This window comes from Sorex araneus, chromosome 9 (genome assembly GCF_027595985.1).
Source record: "Sorex araneus isolate mSorAra2 chromosome 9, mSorAra2.pri, whole genome shotgun sequence".
Taxonomy (NCBI): Eukaryota; Metazoa; Chordata; class Mammalia; order Eulipotyphla; family Soricidae; genus Sorex; species Sorex araneus.
Window position 1 is genome coordinate 27,261,772 of NC_073310.1, and position 16,081 is coordinate 27,277,852.

General features: G+C 48.3%; 1 protein-coding gene across 1 annotated transcript in view; it reads right to left on the reverse strand.

Moving 5' to 3' along the window:
- The window catches only part of GPR137B (G protein-coupled receptor 137B), a 49,630-nt gene extending 48,530 nt beyond the window's left edge, over positions 1-1,100 (reverse strand). Inside the window, exon 1 of the mRNA XM_055147229.1 lies at positions 490-1,100. Within this exon, the coding sequence (XP_055003204.1) occupies positions 490-903 (414 nt within the window). The 5' untranslated portion in view covers positions 904-1,100. The remainder of the gene's footprint in view (positions 1-489) is intronic.
- Positions 1,101-16,081: the final 14,981 nt, after the last annotated feature.

The following is a 16,081-nucleotide window of genomic DNA, read 5'->3' on the forward strand; positions in this document are numbered from 1 at the left end:
TGCCATCACTCCAGGGGTAAGAAAACGCCCAGGTCCCGGCAGCACCTGGAGGCTGCGCTCAGTGGACCTCACTAGGCGAGGGGTGGGAGCATGGGATGAGGGGGGGAGAGAGGAAATTGCTGGGCTCAAGTCGTTCTGCAGGTCACAGCTCCCTTCAGCGCCAGCTCTGAAGGTGGCATTACCAGCCGGGAGAGGCTGCGGCGACGGAGCTGGCGGCAGAGCGTCGCGCGCGCAGCCCTCGCCCGCCTGCGCCTTCTCGGTCATGGGAAGAGGGTGTGACCCGGGAGCACTGCAGGTGGGACCGGGCTGGGAAGACTCCAAAACCCTTTTCCACGCGCTCTCACGCCCCGGGGCAGAACGACCCGCACTTTCCCCCCTCCCCCCCGCACCCCATTACGCCCGCTGCCATCGCATCCCCGGCAACCAAATCCAGGTGGCAGCCCCCCGGGGGCGCCGCCCGCACGAGCCGTGCCCGCCGCTCACTCTCACCTGCGTGAAGTACAAGTTCATCAGCGTGAGGGTGAAGAACTGGAGGCACACGGGGAAGCAGTAGAGCAGCCAGAAGACAAAGGGGCTGAGCGCGTTGGCCGCCACGAAGTCCCTGAAGTAGAAGGAGAAGAGGACGGTGCGCAGGGAGGCCCAGAAGAGGCAGAGGAAGAGGAAGACGCTCTGGTAGCTGAGCCGCTTGTGGCGGTAGCGCAGCACCAGCCAGAGCTGCACGTAGATGAACACGAAGAGCAGCGAGTAGAAGACAGTGTAGACGATCGTCAGGCCGAGCTTCACGTAGGGGGGCACGGCCGGGGTCAAGGTGGGCGGCAGCGTGTCGTTGCGGAGAGGGTCCCAGGGCGGGGCCTCCATGGGGCCGGAGGCGCTGCGGCGCGGCCGGGGCCGCTCGGGCCTCATCGGGGCTCGCCCCCGCCGCCGCCGCCCCCGCGGGGGTCTCCACGCATCGCGCTGCTCCTCCGGGAGCCCGGCGACTGGAGGAAAGAAAACAAGCCGCACTTCCTCCCCCGGCACCACATGATTCACTGGGGCGGCCTTTGTCTGCGATTGGCGGCGCCGCGCCCGCCGCCCCCGCGTGCCGGCCGGCCCCGCGCGCCCCCGCCCCGCACCGCGCGCCCCCGCCCCGCCCCGCGCGCCGCTGCCCCGCGCGCCCCCGCCCGCCCCGCGCGCTCCGCCCCGCGCGCTCCCGACCGGACCCGCGCACTCCCCCGTGCGCCTCCGATCCGCCCCGCGCGCCACCCGGCCCCGCGCACGGCCTGCACCCCTCCCACCCGGCCCCGCGCACGGCCTGCACCCCTCCCACCCGGCCCCTCGCGCCCAGCGCCCCAGGTCCGGTGCGTACCTCCCCCCACCCCCCGCCTCCCGGGGTCCCCTTCGGCCCGCACGCGAAAGCCAGACCCTGGCAGGCGCCTCCCCGGCGCCACCCGAGATGGTTCTCGGGCCTCGCGCTTTCTTGTTCCGCAGTTCTGTCTTTCATTTCTGAAACAACAAACTTTGCAAGTCCTATTTTTGTTTTGTGTTGTTTCCCCCCTGTGGCTAAGCAATAAAAGTGGATGATTCTATGACCCGGTCGCCGTTTTTTCTTGGCGGGGCGGTGGGGGCTGGAGGGGGGGGTGGCGGTGAAAGCGGGGATGTTTATTGCTAAAAGCAGAAAATTCCGAAGACAAGGTTTGGGTTTGGGTTTCTGAGGTCAAGTGTGCAAACTCACAGAGGAAGAAACTGTCCCTGTGGCTGCTGCCTAGTCCTGGCTGTGAGCACGACTGTCTCCCCGGTGCAGGGCACCCCGTGCAGAGCACCCTGCGGAAAGCGGCGCGGGGGGGGGGGGCGGGGGGCGGGCAATAGGGTGCAATGGATTGGCTGCAAGCCCGCAGCCTACTGCCTCATCTACACTCCGACCACCTACGTCAGGGTGGGACTCCGACCCCCCACACCACCGAGTCCCCGAGTTCGCTGTCATCGAGAGGGTCCCTGCTCTTCCCCCTAGGGCAGGTAGTCTGACGTCCGCGCCCCAAGGTCGCTTCTCTCGCGGCGCGGGGTCTGTGCAGTAAAGAACCCCGCGCGGCTGCTGCAGGAAGCGTGTCTAGAAGAACGGGACCCGGGTGTCCAAATAATCCCTGGTAATTTCTTACGATTTCTTTTCCCTCCTTTAAGTCAACAGTCCGCTTCCTGCCTACTTGCATATTCTTTGACTTAAAGCAGGGTCCCGCAGAGCCTAGAATCAGCTCTGATGTTGCTCTCAATTAACAGAACGTTTACACACACTACGAACGTATTTCTGACCCTTCTCAGGTCGACACCACCTCTGGTGTCATACCCCAGTTCTTCCTCTACCTTCCTTCCTTCCTACCGCTATTTCAAGTGAAAATATGGCATTGTTCCCCGGCCCTGGGATGTTCCCCTGAATTTGTTCTGCGCTGAGCAGCCAGCATTCTCTTTCAAGGGCGTCAGCAGAACTTGGCGTCTCCCAAGTTTAATTTCCTTTTTTCTTTCTCCTTCCAAAGCTGCTACCTCACTTACATCTCTGACATGTCACGTAAGAGTTGTGAAGTCATGTTAACCCTTGTTAACTGACCTCTGCCTAGAAAATTCTTTCCGCTTGTTCCTCCAACAACCTAGTCACCCCTGATGGGACTTCTTTCTCCAGAAAGTCTCACCTACCATCCACTCAGAATTCAGTGCACCACATGTGTGCTCACAGAGCACCCCCTTACACTCATTGGTCACCCGACTTGTTTATAAGTTTCCTGAGGCTAGAAAGAGCACCTTGCTTGTAAGTCTCTTGCCTGGGCTTGCCTGGCACCTTTGAAAAATAGCACTGTAGCACTGTCGTACCGTTGCTCATCGATTTGCTCGAGCGGGCACCAGTAACGTCTCCATTGTGAGACTTGTTGTTACTGTTTTTGGCATATCGAATATGCCACGGGTAGCATGCCAGGCTCTGCCATGCGGGCGAGATACTCTCGGCAGCTTGACGGGCTCTCCAAGAGTGGCGAAGAAATCAAACCCAGGTTGGCCACGTGCAAGGCAAACGCCTTACCCGCTGTGTTTTCTCTCCAGTCTCCTTTGAAAAATAGTTTTATATTTTGTTTTTCTGCTGAAAGAATACTGATAGTCATCTGAGGCCCACTGCTTCTTCCTACTTTGCAGGGCCTTGGTTCATCAGCCTACCTCTTAATCCAGGATGCCTGCTATACTGCCAACTATTGTTTCCACCTCCCAACCTGGCATGAGGGCCTAGGAGCTAGGGCCTGACCAAAGGGCATTTGTCCGCTCCTGTTATGAACCTGTCCCTGAAACGCCACACAATGCATCCACTTGTACCTTCTGGGTGGACCTCGGTTATCTTAATGAAAACAATTTGTGGCATGGAGCCAAGGTTGACCTAAGTCTGAACTAAGATGGGAAGTCAACCTTGCCAGATGGAACAAAGCAGCTTTTAGAATCTTTTGCTTATTGGAAATAATAATAATAATAATAATAATAATAATAATAATTTTTAAAATCCAGGGGATTTCTTTAAGCTATCTGTTATTAAATGTATAATCATCCATTACCATCATGCTTTATCTTCTATATAAACTGACCATTTAAATAGACCAGTTAAATACACCACTCCTGTAGTGTCCAAGTTCAGGTCTAAAAATTGGCTGGGGGTACAAGATTGTCAGTGACTTAAGTCGGGCCACTTTTGTTATGCTTCTGTACTATGCATTTTGTAGGATCATAGAGGACTGCCCACCTATTTTGGTCTTAGAGACTCACCTCCTAGCCAAGTAATTTTTTTCTACGGAAAGCTGACGTGCAGACAGTTTGATTCCCAAATTTTGGGGGATGACTTCCCAGAATGAGACTGTTTTCTGCAGTGACCTCACCTTTCCCGGCAATTATGCCACTGCACCCAGGATCCTGACAATGAGAAAGTGTCTGTTCAGTGCCACAGCCCTCAGCAGAGGCCCTGATGTGCATGAAGTCACAGTAGTGCTTTTAAAAATGGTGACACCAGGGCTGGAGCGATAGCACAGCAGTTTGCCTTACACACGGTTGAACCTGGGTTCGATTCCCAGCATCCCATATGGTCCCCTGAGCACCACCAGGAGTAATTCCTGAGTGCAGAGCCAGGAATCCCCTGTGCATCTCCGGGTTTAACCCCCCACCCCCAAAAAAGAGAACAAAAAATGGTGACACCTTCTTCAACAATGCTTGGTAAAGAGGTGTTTCTGATCCCTTTGGGGGCATAGAATTAGGAAATTGGTGGATGGGCAGTATACAATATGTCCATTGAAACATTCCTATTTTGTTGGATCCCTATTTCTACATTATGCCAAAGAAAGTCTCCTGGTGTGGATCATCAGCTTTGGTTCAAGCAGGCTAGCAAACAGAATACTTCCCTTGCTCTAGGAAGCACTCTGAGCTCTTGGGAAGAAAACATCCTGTTCCTCCCTCCTTAGTTGAGTACCCTCAGGCTTGAATTCCTCATGCATTTCCAAGAAGTTTGCAGATAAAGGTAGTTTATCTTGTATTACTTTGTATTATGTATTATTTTTATCTTGTACGTATTTGTGCAATATTTTTGGTGTATGTTTCCTCCAACCAGGTTTTACTTTATAACATGAGGGAATATGTTGAGCCTAGCTCTAGTTTGGGTATGAAACACTTCTTAAGTTGTGACGCAGATAGGGACATGGATTCCCCTGCAAAATGCCACTTCCTCAGCAAGAACAATACAGGTGCTCCAGCCAGGGAGAACAGCTTCTTTACCCCAGCAGAAGGGGGAAATTCCTGAGACAAGGACAGACTGTATGCAGTGCTCAATCTCAAACGATCCCATTTTCCATTTCCTAGTCCCATTCTTTCCAATGAGTCCCTTAAGTATTTAGGAAAGACAAAAGAAGGCGGTCAGCTGAATAGATGTTGTAGGTCAGAAACCCACAGGACCTTCCAATTAGTCGAGTTGCAGTTGCAAAAAACAAACAAACAAACAAAAACCCAAGATATTCTTTTAGTAATCACTAAAAGTCCTGGTTTCAGCCGATGGCTTGAACTAGACCTTAAGCCCCTGCCCATTCATTTCCTAAACTTTCTCACCAGTAGTATCAACACTGCACCCTACAGATTTCATATTCTTGGTGTCCTTCATACTGTTCTCTGGAAGCAAACATATGTTTTTAGCAGCCTTAAGGTCAGTGGGTACCTCAGTGCTCTGAGCGACCTTCACTATAAGTGGTCACACTTGATGCTTTGTGCCATGATGGGTCTTAATACCATTTGATTTCTCTTTGTTCTTAGATCCAAACAGATCAGATTACCCATCTCACCCCAACCCATACACACACACACACACACACACACACACACACACACTGCACACACACGCACTCAAACAAACAAACAAACACCCCATTTCCTGAGATGTCTTGCTGCCATTTCTGATGTCATATCTGCTTGGGACACTTGGTGGCAAGCAACAGAATAAACCTAGGTTAACTTTTTAAGTGTTAATTTCAGTTTTTAGACGTTTTCCCTTCCCCTTTTTGGGTGTCGCTGTGATGAGCACACGTGGTACATGCTGGGTTGTGGTGCTCGTATACTTGGTTGTAGTGCTTACCAGCATTTGTACACTTTAATCTCGGAGCTTGCATACACGCATGCTGGGGATCATATTTCTGCTTACAAGTGCTCCTTCAGGGTCCGTGTAGTACTCACACATGTGTTCTGTGGGGATCACCCTCCCAGAGGTGGTGCATATCTTCAGCAGGGAGCCCACATGTCATTGCAGTGCTCAGACACACCTGACCCCAAGGCGCTGGAGACTTTGTGCTCTGCTGTTGGGAGAGCCTCCGCAGAGCTGTTGGGATTGTGTTTGAGTGCAAGTGGGTGGCACTCATGATCTTAAACTTGTAAGGCAGGAATTTTTAAGCCACACCCACCCCTGGGCCCTGGTGACTTTTTTTAAATCCTGGTTTCAAAGAGCAGAACTGGTCCTTAGTAAGAAGCTTGGCACTGGAGGGGGTGCGGGGAGGTGGGTCAGAGAAGGGACCACTATAACGATGATAGAGGAAAGTGGTCACTCTGGACGAGGTGCTTGAACAGAAGTAAAGTGACATGCACGATACCCTCTCAGTAACAGTATTATAAACCACAGTGCTGGAAGAGGGCACCTGGGGGAGGGAAAAAGGAAAGGAAGGGGAAATGCCTGCCATAGAGGCAGGCTGTGGGACAGGAGGGAAACTGGGGACTTCAGTGGAGGGAGGTGGTCATTGGTGAAGGGACTGGCGTTGAGACATTATACACCTGAAACTCAATCAAGAATAACTTCATAATTAAAGGTGGTTCAATAAAAAGAAAATTTTAATTAAAAACATTTTAAGTGCATCCTGGTTTCTCCTTCTCTCAGCCTTTGTGCTTTTCTGTGTCCAAAATTCCTTTATTTGCTTTTGTTTTTGTTTAATAGCCATCTAATAGCCTTGTTCTCCCTCTTGGAGAACCTGACAAGTTACTAAGAGTCTATTGCCCGCAAAGGAGAGCCTTGCAAGCTCCCCATGGCGTATTCATATACCAAATACAGTAGAAGATATATACATACCTCTCGGAGAGCCCGGCAAGCTACCGAGAGTATCCCACCCACACGGCAGAGCCTGGCAAGCTACCCGTGGCGTATTTGATATGCCAAAAACAGTAATGATAGGTCTCATTCCTCTGACCCTGAAAGAGCCCCCAATCTTTGAGAAATATGAGTAAGGAGAGGCTGCTAAAATCTCAGGGCTGAGTGTAATAGAGACGTTACTGGCACCCGCTTGAGTAAATCAACGAACAACAGGACAACAGTGATACAGTGCTTTTATTTTTGTTTAGGGGGCCACACCCAGCTGTATGCAGGGCTTACTCCTGCTCTGTACTCAAGAGTTACTTCTGGTGTGAGTGACTCCTTAGGGGACCATATGGGGTGCCAGGTTCAAACCCGGATCAGCTGCAGGCAAAGAAGTGCCCTAGCCTCTGTATTATCTCTCCAGCTCTCCAAATTCCCTTTTTTTAATTTTTATTTTATATATATATATATTTTTAATTTTTTATTGAGTCACCATGTGGAAAGTTACAAAGTTTTCAGGTTTAAGTCTCAGTTATACAATGCTCGAATACCCATCCCTTCACCAGTGCACATATTCCACCACCAAGAATCCCAGTATAGCTCCACCCCGCACCCCCACACCCCTAACCCCCCCACGCCCCTAGCCCCCCCACCCTTAGCCCCCCCGCCTGTGTAACTAATAAATTTCACTTTACTTTCACTTTGATTGCATACAATATTTCAACAAAACTCACTATTATTGTTTGGAGAGTCTCTTCCCTAAAGTCAGACCTGCTGAAAAGGAAGCATTAGATAATTTGTTTTCCATTGCTGAGGATGAAGAGGTATGAGGTAGAGTGACCACACTTAGCGGCCTCTCGGTTTTGGGTTTCTGTATTTTAGTATTTTAGTAACTAGTCCCAGTCATCCTGGATTTGGACCCACACTAATAAGCTCATCTTTTGCTAATATTAATAAAATTTGGTATATTTAATTAGAAGAAAATGTGTTAAAAGATACCATCATGAAGCTCATTGGTTATTCACAACTCCTGGAGGTGTTTCAAGGCTAAGAAAGAGGAAGACACCCCAAATGCTTGTCTGTTTGTTCATTGTGTGGCCACACCAGTGCTGGACCCTGGAAGCTGCCTGTGTCCGTTGGGATTGAAGTGATTTGCTTAAAGCCGAAATTCAACTGCCCGACAAATCTGCCCAGAGCCCTGGTTCTTTCAGGCAGTTCTAACCTCTAAGTCTATTGACTTGGATATTCAGACTTGTCCCCTCATGGCTGGTTATAAGATGACTGTCAGAGCCCATGAAGTAGGACATAGGAAACTGGGAGAAGACAGGTGAGGCAACTTCTATATGAGGTTGCAAGAGTTTTCCAGGAGTTTCCAACAGAGCTTATCTATCTCCTCAGTTTGTCATGATTCCTGACTCATCATCTAGCACGCAAAGGAAGCAAGCACTGTTGTTCATCGATTTGCTCAAGCGGGCACCAGTAACGTCTCCATTGTGAGACTTGTTGTTACTGTTTTTGACATATCGAATATGCCACAGGTAGCTTGCCAGGCTCTGCAAAGGAAGAAAAAAAAGTTAAAATTTGGCATAAGCAACCTTTAAGTGAAGGGGCAGGTGAGGGAAATGAAGTAGAGAAGATATTGAATGATGAGTCCCTTTTCAGAAGGGATTTTTGCACGTCATTGGTTGCATCAATTTCTTCCCATTCAGAATGTGTATCAGGGCTGCATGGTCAACAGAACCTAGGCTGTGTGCAGAACGTAGGCAATAGTTCCTGCCAACATGCAAGCCTGGCATCTTTAGCTCTACTCCAGAGGTAGGACACTGCTGGGGTAGGAAGGCTGTTCCATGGCTGGGAGATCAAATGGCGACAAATACAACCCCATGTTGTCATGCAATTCCCCAGATGATTGCATGAGCATAGTTAAAAGTTTGGAGAAAGGTCGATAGGCTGGCATCATGTATGCTGGCATCAAAGATACCTTTGCATGCAAGGTATCTGAGCTTGATCCTTATTACCACATGGTCCCCTGGGCACTGCTGTGAATGATCTCCAAGCACTGAACCAGAAGTAGCCTCTGAGCACAGCTGGTGTGGCATCCCCAAATATTTTTAGAATGAATTCTTTTGAGAAATAAATATATATTTGCATGACGTTATTATTTTAAAAATCATCTATTGTGGGACTCTAAGTTGACGCCCACAAACGGTCACCGGCTATTTAAGCTTCCACACGGCCATAATCCAGACACACATGTGCGCATGCACACACACACACACACACACACACACACGAATCTTGGAACTAAGCAGTTTGCTGCAGAGATAGATGCCTCTGGACTTTGTAATAGGCCACTCTCAAGGGGCCACTCCAGACGGGAGCAATATTTTTGGAATACTGTCCCTCTGCCTGCCCCCTAGGAATCCCAGAGGTTGCCATCTCCTAGAACTCAATGAAAGCTCCAGGTATGTGGTGGCAGTGGCGGCAAACGCCAGGCCTCATGGGACAGGGGAGAAGCCGGCCGTTCTTCCCCTCACCCCCCCACCTGCCCCAGTGGGGCTCAGACGATGCCCACAAACAGCCACCAGCTACTTAAATTCTTACACGGCTGTGATCCGGAGACACACACACAAATCTCGGAACCAAATAGCTCACTGCAGAGATCTCTCCAGACCCTAATTATTAAAAATTTTAGAATTCCTAGAGTGCACGGCTGCTCTCAGGGCTGTGCAACATTGTATTTTATCCATAAGAAGCAATACAAAGCAAATTGTCTAGCATTGCCTTTTTGGTAAGTTTGAGTGGTTGTGTGACTAGTGTCAAAATATCAAATGTAACCAAAGTAGAGAGAGAGTATTGTGTAAATTGTCTGCCACACAGGCAGGGAAGAGATTGGGGGTAGGGGATACCGGGGACTTTGGTGGTAGAAAATGTGCAATGGTGAAGGGATGGGTGTTTGATGATTGTATGGTTGAAGCTCAAACATGAAAGCTTTGTAACTGTATCTCATGGTGAATCAATTAAAAAGGGGGGGGGAATAAATAAAAATCATCTATTGGCTGTTGTAAGAAGTTGCTTTAAGTGTTTATTGTGTTAAGAAGGAGGCAGGCCAAAGACATTTTTCTTCTGTTTCTTGGCTAGTTGCTAGGCTCTAGGCTTCTCTCCCAGTTCTGAGCTTCCGGTTCTGAAAGAGCAGCCAGATGTCTTGGTCCCCCAACCCCTGCCCCCGCCCCCACTGCATCACTGCATCAGGTCTGCTGACCACAGCCACAACCCCACCCAGACCTTAGATGCAGAAAAACATGTCTGTCTGTATTTCCTTTCAGAGAACTACGATTTCCAAGGTGGTAAAGAGTTCATTTCAAATCCTTGCTGTTATTTTCCTGGGAAAAAGTATTTTTTGGAATACTATTTGGTACTGCTAATTCCAGCTATAGGAATGTATAACACTTGGAAACAGTACACCCCACTATGATATTCACAGAAACTCCAAGAAGTGACTCACTAATCAGGAGGATCAATAGGGCTTGCCTCTTAGGTAATCAAAATAATTACATTTATATAAAAATGTCAACAGAGAAAGTACTTTGGCAGTTTCAGTCACCACAGAATTATTATTTTCTATTTTAAAGATTTACCCTTGGAGTTCAGGGGTTGGCTCAGTGACTAATAGCACTTGCTTTGTGTGTGTGAGTACCTGAGTCCAATCCTGGTGCTGCCCATATGCACAGAGTGTGTGATCTGTTACAATGAAGCAGGTGCTTGCAGGTTCTACAACTAAAGTGCCGAACCCCCAGCATGCACTATAGCTAAAATATGTGCAAGAACTAGTGACCAAAAGTACAACCTTGATGAGCATTGCATAAGCACTGCAACAAAAGTATGTGACTCTTTGGCTAGGACTGGTCTCTGTTACACAACCAGGTGCATACAAGTGTCTGACTCCCAGCACGCACTGCGGCTCAACGATGGGCAAGAACCAGTGGCTAAGAATATAATCCTGAGAGAATTGCGTAAGCACAACAACTAAAGTGTTCAACTCCTGAAGAGGATTGTACACCAAATGTAGTAGTACTGCAAGCAGATGGGCCACACCTGGCCAGCACCATGACCAAGTATGTACGTCATGACAACATCAAAGAGAAGGTGTTGACCTTAGCCTCTAAAACCTAGCTGCCTCTGGATTTCATTTCTCCAAGACTTGCTTCAGCCTAAACAATGCTGTGTCCCCTGTTGGCACACCTAGAGGGATGGAAAATCATAATTCCTTACTGTGATCAGCACATATTAAATGTTTGACCCATTATTGAATGAACAATTGATTTACTGGTTGTAATTTTTGTTCTTTGCTACTTGGGGGGAGTCAATATTTCTTGAGGAATTTTTAGTCTCAGTTGCAATCTTGAACTTTTCCTGTTATGTGTTTCAATGGTTTTAGGATTGCTAAAGACAGAAGGGTGATTAGATGGCATAGTATTAGGGGAATAAGATATTTTTATGCATGCTAAAGTGATTCTTCTGTTAATTCCCCTATTTCTTTTTTTAATACAGTTAAGCAACTTTATGTATTTATTTATTTGCTTTTTGGGTCACACCTGGTGATGCACAGGGGTTACTCCAGGCTTTGCACTCAGGAATTACTCCTGGCGGTGCTCAGGGTACCATATGGGATGTTGGGAATCGAACCCGGGTCTGCCGCATGCAAGGCAAACACCCTACCCACTGTGCTATTGCTACAGCCCCAAATTTCCCTATTTCAATGGATAAATCATTGTGAAATATGAGTGATTTATATGTCTCGTAATCATACTTGTAATCCTTAAACTTACCATCAAGTTGATCATATTTTTGTTTTGTTTTGTTTTGGGGTCACGCCCAATTCCTAGCTCAGTGCTTCCTACTTAGGAATAACTCCTACCAGTAGTTGGGGTACCATTTGCGGAGCCAGGTTGACTGTACTACATACAAGGCAAGTGTCTTACCCACTGTAATATCTATCCAGGCCCTAAGATCATATTTTTCATTTTTTTTTCTTTTTGGATCACACCCAGCGATGCTCAGGGGTTGCTCCTGGCTCTGCACTCAGAAATTACTACTGGCAGTGCTTGGGGGACCATGTGAGATGCCAGGAATTAAACCCGAGTCGGCGACGTGCAAGGCAAATGCCCTACCCACTGTGCTATCGCTCCACCCCCTGCCAAGATTATGTTTTTAAAATAGCTGTTTTGTATCATAAAGATCAGCCATTTCCAGAGTTTTTCTGGATCAGTGATTTTTCAATAATTTTCCCATGAATGCAACTCTCTGATCATAATCCATTGTTGGAATGTTTTTAATTGCCCCCTCACCCCAGCTAATAAGATTTTAATTTGGTCAGGTGGTCCTAGTGGGGTGGCATACAAACTCTGAACCTGTGACAACCCTGTAAGGGCATCTAAATAAACAGATGGTATAGCACCTCCCAGGCTGGGCTACTCCTTTAAAGAATGATTCTGTAAGCTCACTAAAACTTTGCTACTAGGTGGATCCAGGATAAAAAATAGAGCAGTATTCACTTCCATCATGGTCAAGGACATGGAATATTGCCTGCTTGCCTGACAGCAAAATGAAATTTTTAGTGACGAACGCTTCATAAGGCATTTACCATGAGATATTGCTCAAAGCAAGTCATACTATGTGGTTTGCTCAAGTTTCTAGGAGGAAATGTTGGTCTCTTTCTAGAAAAGTCTCTTGAGCAGCCTGCTCTTGGTCTGTGTTTTCCTTCATATCAGATTCCTGTTTTCCTCTCCAGACGCAGTGCTGCGAAGAGCATATGAAAAGGAGGACGCCAACACCACCATGGCACCTGGCTGTATCTCCGGGCTGAGAAGAACAACATTTCTTTTTTTTTTTTTTTTAAATTTTTATTAAATCATCATGTGGAAAGTTACAAAGTTCTCAGGTTTATATGTCAGTTATACAATATTCAAACACCCATCCCTTCACCAGTGCCCATATTCCACCACCAGAAACCCCAGTATACCCCCCGCCCCCACCCCCTACCCCCTACTGTATAACTAATGAATTTCACTTCATTTTTTCTTTACCTTGATTACATTCCATAATTCAACACAAAACTCACTATAGTTGACATAACTCTCTCTCTCTCTCTTTTTTTTTTCTCTTTTTCCTTTTCCCTTTTTTTTTTTCTTTTTCCCCCTCATCCCCCTTCCTGCGCCTCATAGTATGGTGTACGCCACGCCACGTCGGCCAGCGTGGGGCTTTTGCTTAGTTCACAGTCCAGAGGTGGCTGCTACATTAAAAACCTTCAATATTTTCAACAAAAACTTACTGTTATTATTTGGAGTTTCCCCCCCAAGTCAGACCTGTTCAAATGGAACCAATTCACATTGCTGAACAATTATAAATGTTAAGTTGCGCGGACGCAGCAGCGTCCGCGCGGTTTTGGATTTCTGTATAAAGTCCAGGGAGAATTCTGCCAGAAATTACATAGCCCAGCTCACAGTCCCAGTGCATTGCTGTAAGAAGTCTCTGAATTCAAAGTCTTTAGGCGCAGAGGGTCCGATTCGCGCTCAGCGGCTCCGGGTTTATCTGGGCCGAGGGCGTGCCGGTTACGCCCCCTTCCCATGAGTTCCTGGGAGCCCCCAAAGTAAAATCCGAATACCTGTGGGTCTGGAATCAGAAGATGGCGCCTGCCACATGGTGCCGCCAGCCCGCCGCTTTCCATGCAGGAAGACAGGGTTGGGGGGGGGAAAAATCCACCCCCAGCAGCACCGAGTTGTAGCCCAGTTTGGTGTCCCAATGCATTGCTCTCGGGTGCTGCGCTGGATGCCCGAATGTGTTACATCTTTGGAGTCAAAGTCTTTAAGCGCCGCAGAGGGTCCGATTTGCGCTCAGCGGCTCCGGGTTTATCTGAAGAACAACATTTCATGTCAGGAAGGAGTGGATGGTGGTACACAGCCTGTAAAACTAAATGCTGTTATCCCACCACTGGTCGCCCTGGCACACATGTCTAGGCATTGCGAATGGCTGGAAGATCTAGGCCCAACCATGGAAAAAGACTGGCTAGAGAGCAGCACAGGCACACCAAGATTGCATTAAAAGTTGTCCTAGAATGGCAATTTGTGCTGTTGGTGCAGCTTAAGACTATTCAGTGCTGAAAATAGTCTTAAGAAAAGACTATTTTTTTCTTAAGAAAAGACTTAAGACAGAAAGTCTTAAGCTTTCTCCTTAAGACAAGCGGAAAGGGCTGGAGCAATAGCACAGCGGGTAGGGAGTTTGCCTTGCACGCAGCTAAACCGGGTTCGATTCTGCTCATCCCACATGGTCCCCTGAGCACCGCCAGCCAGGAGTGATTCCTGAGTGCAGAGCCAGGAATAACCCCTGAGCATAGCCAGGTGTGACCCAAAAAGCAAAAGGAAAAAGGAAGAGAGGAGAGGAGAGGAGAGGAGAGGAGAGGAGAGGAGAGGAGAGGAGAGGAGAGGAGAGGAGAGGAGAGGAGAGGAGAGGAGAGGAGAGGAGAGGAGAGGAGAGGAGAGGAGAGGAGAGGAGAGGAGAGGAGAGGAGAGGAGAGGAGAGGAGAGGAGAGGAGAGGAGAGGAGAGGAGAGGAGAGGAGAGGAGAGGAGAGGAGAGGAAAACACCAGGCTGTTTTCACTCAGGGGGCCCCAGAGGGAGGCAGGTAAGAGCCCTCCCCACCCCAAAGGACCCAGCCCTGACAACTGACCTCCACAACTCAACTGCTGCCACACTTCAGGGCACTTTCCACACGCTCTGGCCGAGTCTCACATATGAGTAAAAATATTCCTAACTTATTTATTTTTGTTTGAGCACCACCCCCCCACCTCCTGCCCTGATGCTCAGGATTTACTCCTGTCTCTGAGCTTAGGGATCACTCCTGGCAGGGCATACGGAATTATGTGTAGTGCTAAGGACCAGTTTCAGGCAAGACAGGTATCTTTATCTGCTGTCTTTCTGCTCCCTCTTTTACTTATTGTCTCAGGAAGCAATAAGGAAAAGGAAGGGTATTCAGATACCCTTTTCCCTCGAGTTTTGGGTTATATATTCATTTCCATATAAGAACAATCCTGCAGTACAGTTTTTTTTTCTTTTTTTTTTTTTTTTTGCTTTTTGGGTCACACCGGGTGATGCACAGGGGTTACTCCTGGCTCTGCACTCAGGAATTACTCCTGGCAGTGCTTGGGGGACCATATGGGATGCCGGGGATCGAACCTGGGTCGGCCGCGTGCAAGGCAAACGCCCTACCCGCTGTGCTATCGCTCCGGCCCCTGCAGTACAGTTTTATATAATGAGAATAGAAAGGTCATTTTTTTCTCTTACACTATGATCAAAGACTTCCCAGTTTCCCTCTCCCAGTATTGCATGGTCCCCTTGGTAATGCTGTGTGTGGCCCCAAACAAATAAAATGTGGCCCCCCAAATAAAGCTCTTTATTAGAGGCATACAGGGTTTCTGTTTCGAGCCACTGAAGTCACTCTTGCAGGCTTGTTGTCAGACTGGGAATATGTCTGTGGACTTTGACTCTGTGAGCAATCGGGGCATCTCAGACTTGCCTGCACAGTGATTAGCCCTGGCAGTTTATAAACTGGATACACATAGTTACACAGTTTTTGTGACATTTATGTTGCAGGGCAGCAAGAGCTTTTATGTTACCCTCATACCACAAAAAGAAATACAATACCACAGCCTTCAGGGTTCAGGACTCAGCCACACCCAGAGCCTCCTCTGCGTCTTCCCTTGTGAGCTTCCCATAGTGACTCCTTTGTTCCAAATGAGAAGAGTGTTCCTGGGAACTGCCTCTGTCTGTTTCCTTCCATCTAAAGGCCTGAGAGAGGGGGACAAAAAGGAAGCAAGGAAGGTGAGCCAAGGGACTCCGAAAGAAGAGGTGGCCTGGGCAGGAAGGGTTTGGCCAGCAGAGGCCTGAATTTTGGCATATGCCCCGGAACAGACCCTTTCAGAGAAGTTAAACTTGGTTCGACGGTCTAGAAGCAGATCGTAAACCGACTGCTTACTAATAGTACTCTCAAAGTGTGAAGTCAGCACCAGAGGTTCTAATTCCAGAAGTAAGCAAGGTTTGATGTCTTCTGTTGAACGAAGAATCAAGAAACTCATGCTTTCCATAGTGAGGTGCCCAGAGCAACAGACATTTGTTTGCCCACAATCTGGGGCCTGGAAGTTCAGTTTCATCAGAGAGGGAGAGACGTGTTTAAGGATGAGGTTGCTCTTCATGGCGGGTAGATATGTGGGTATCCTGGGAGCTCTGGGGTTTCTTAAAAAGTCACTAAGTGAGGATTCCCCAGTGAAGCAGCTGCCTTCATAGATCAGATGATTGTTCTGAAGCATCCAGGCCAAATCAGTGCTGGGTCCCAACCTGTTCTGCATTGTCAAACTGCCCTCAAGTTCACTGAGCTTTAGAAGATTGACTGTTCTAGGAAGAAGTTTGAAGTTCCTGAAGTCTGGTGGTGTTGCCATTGT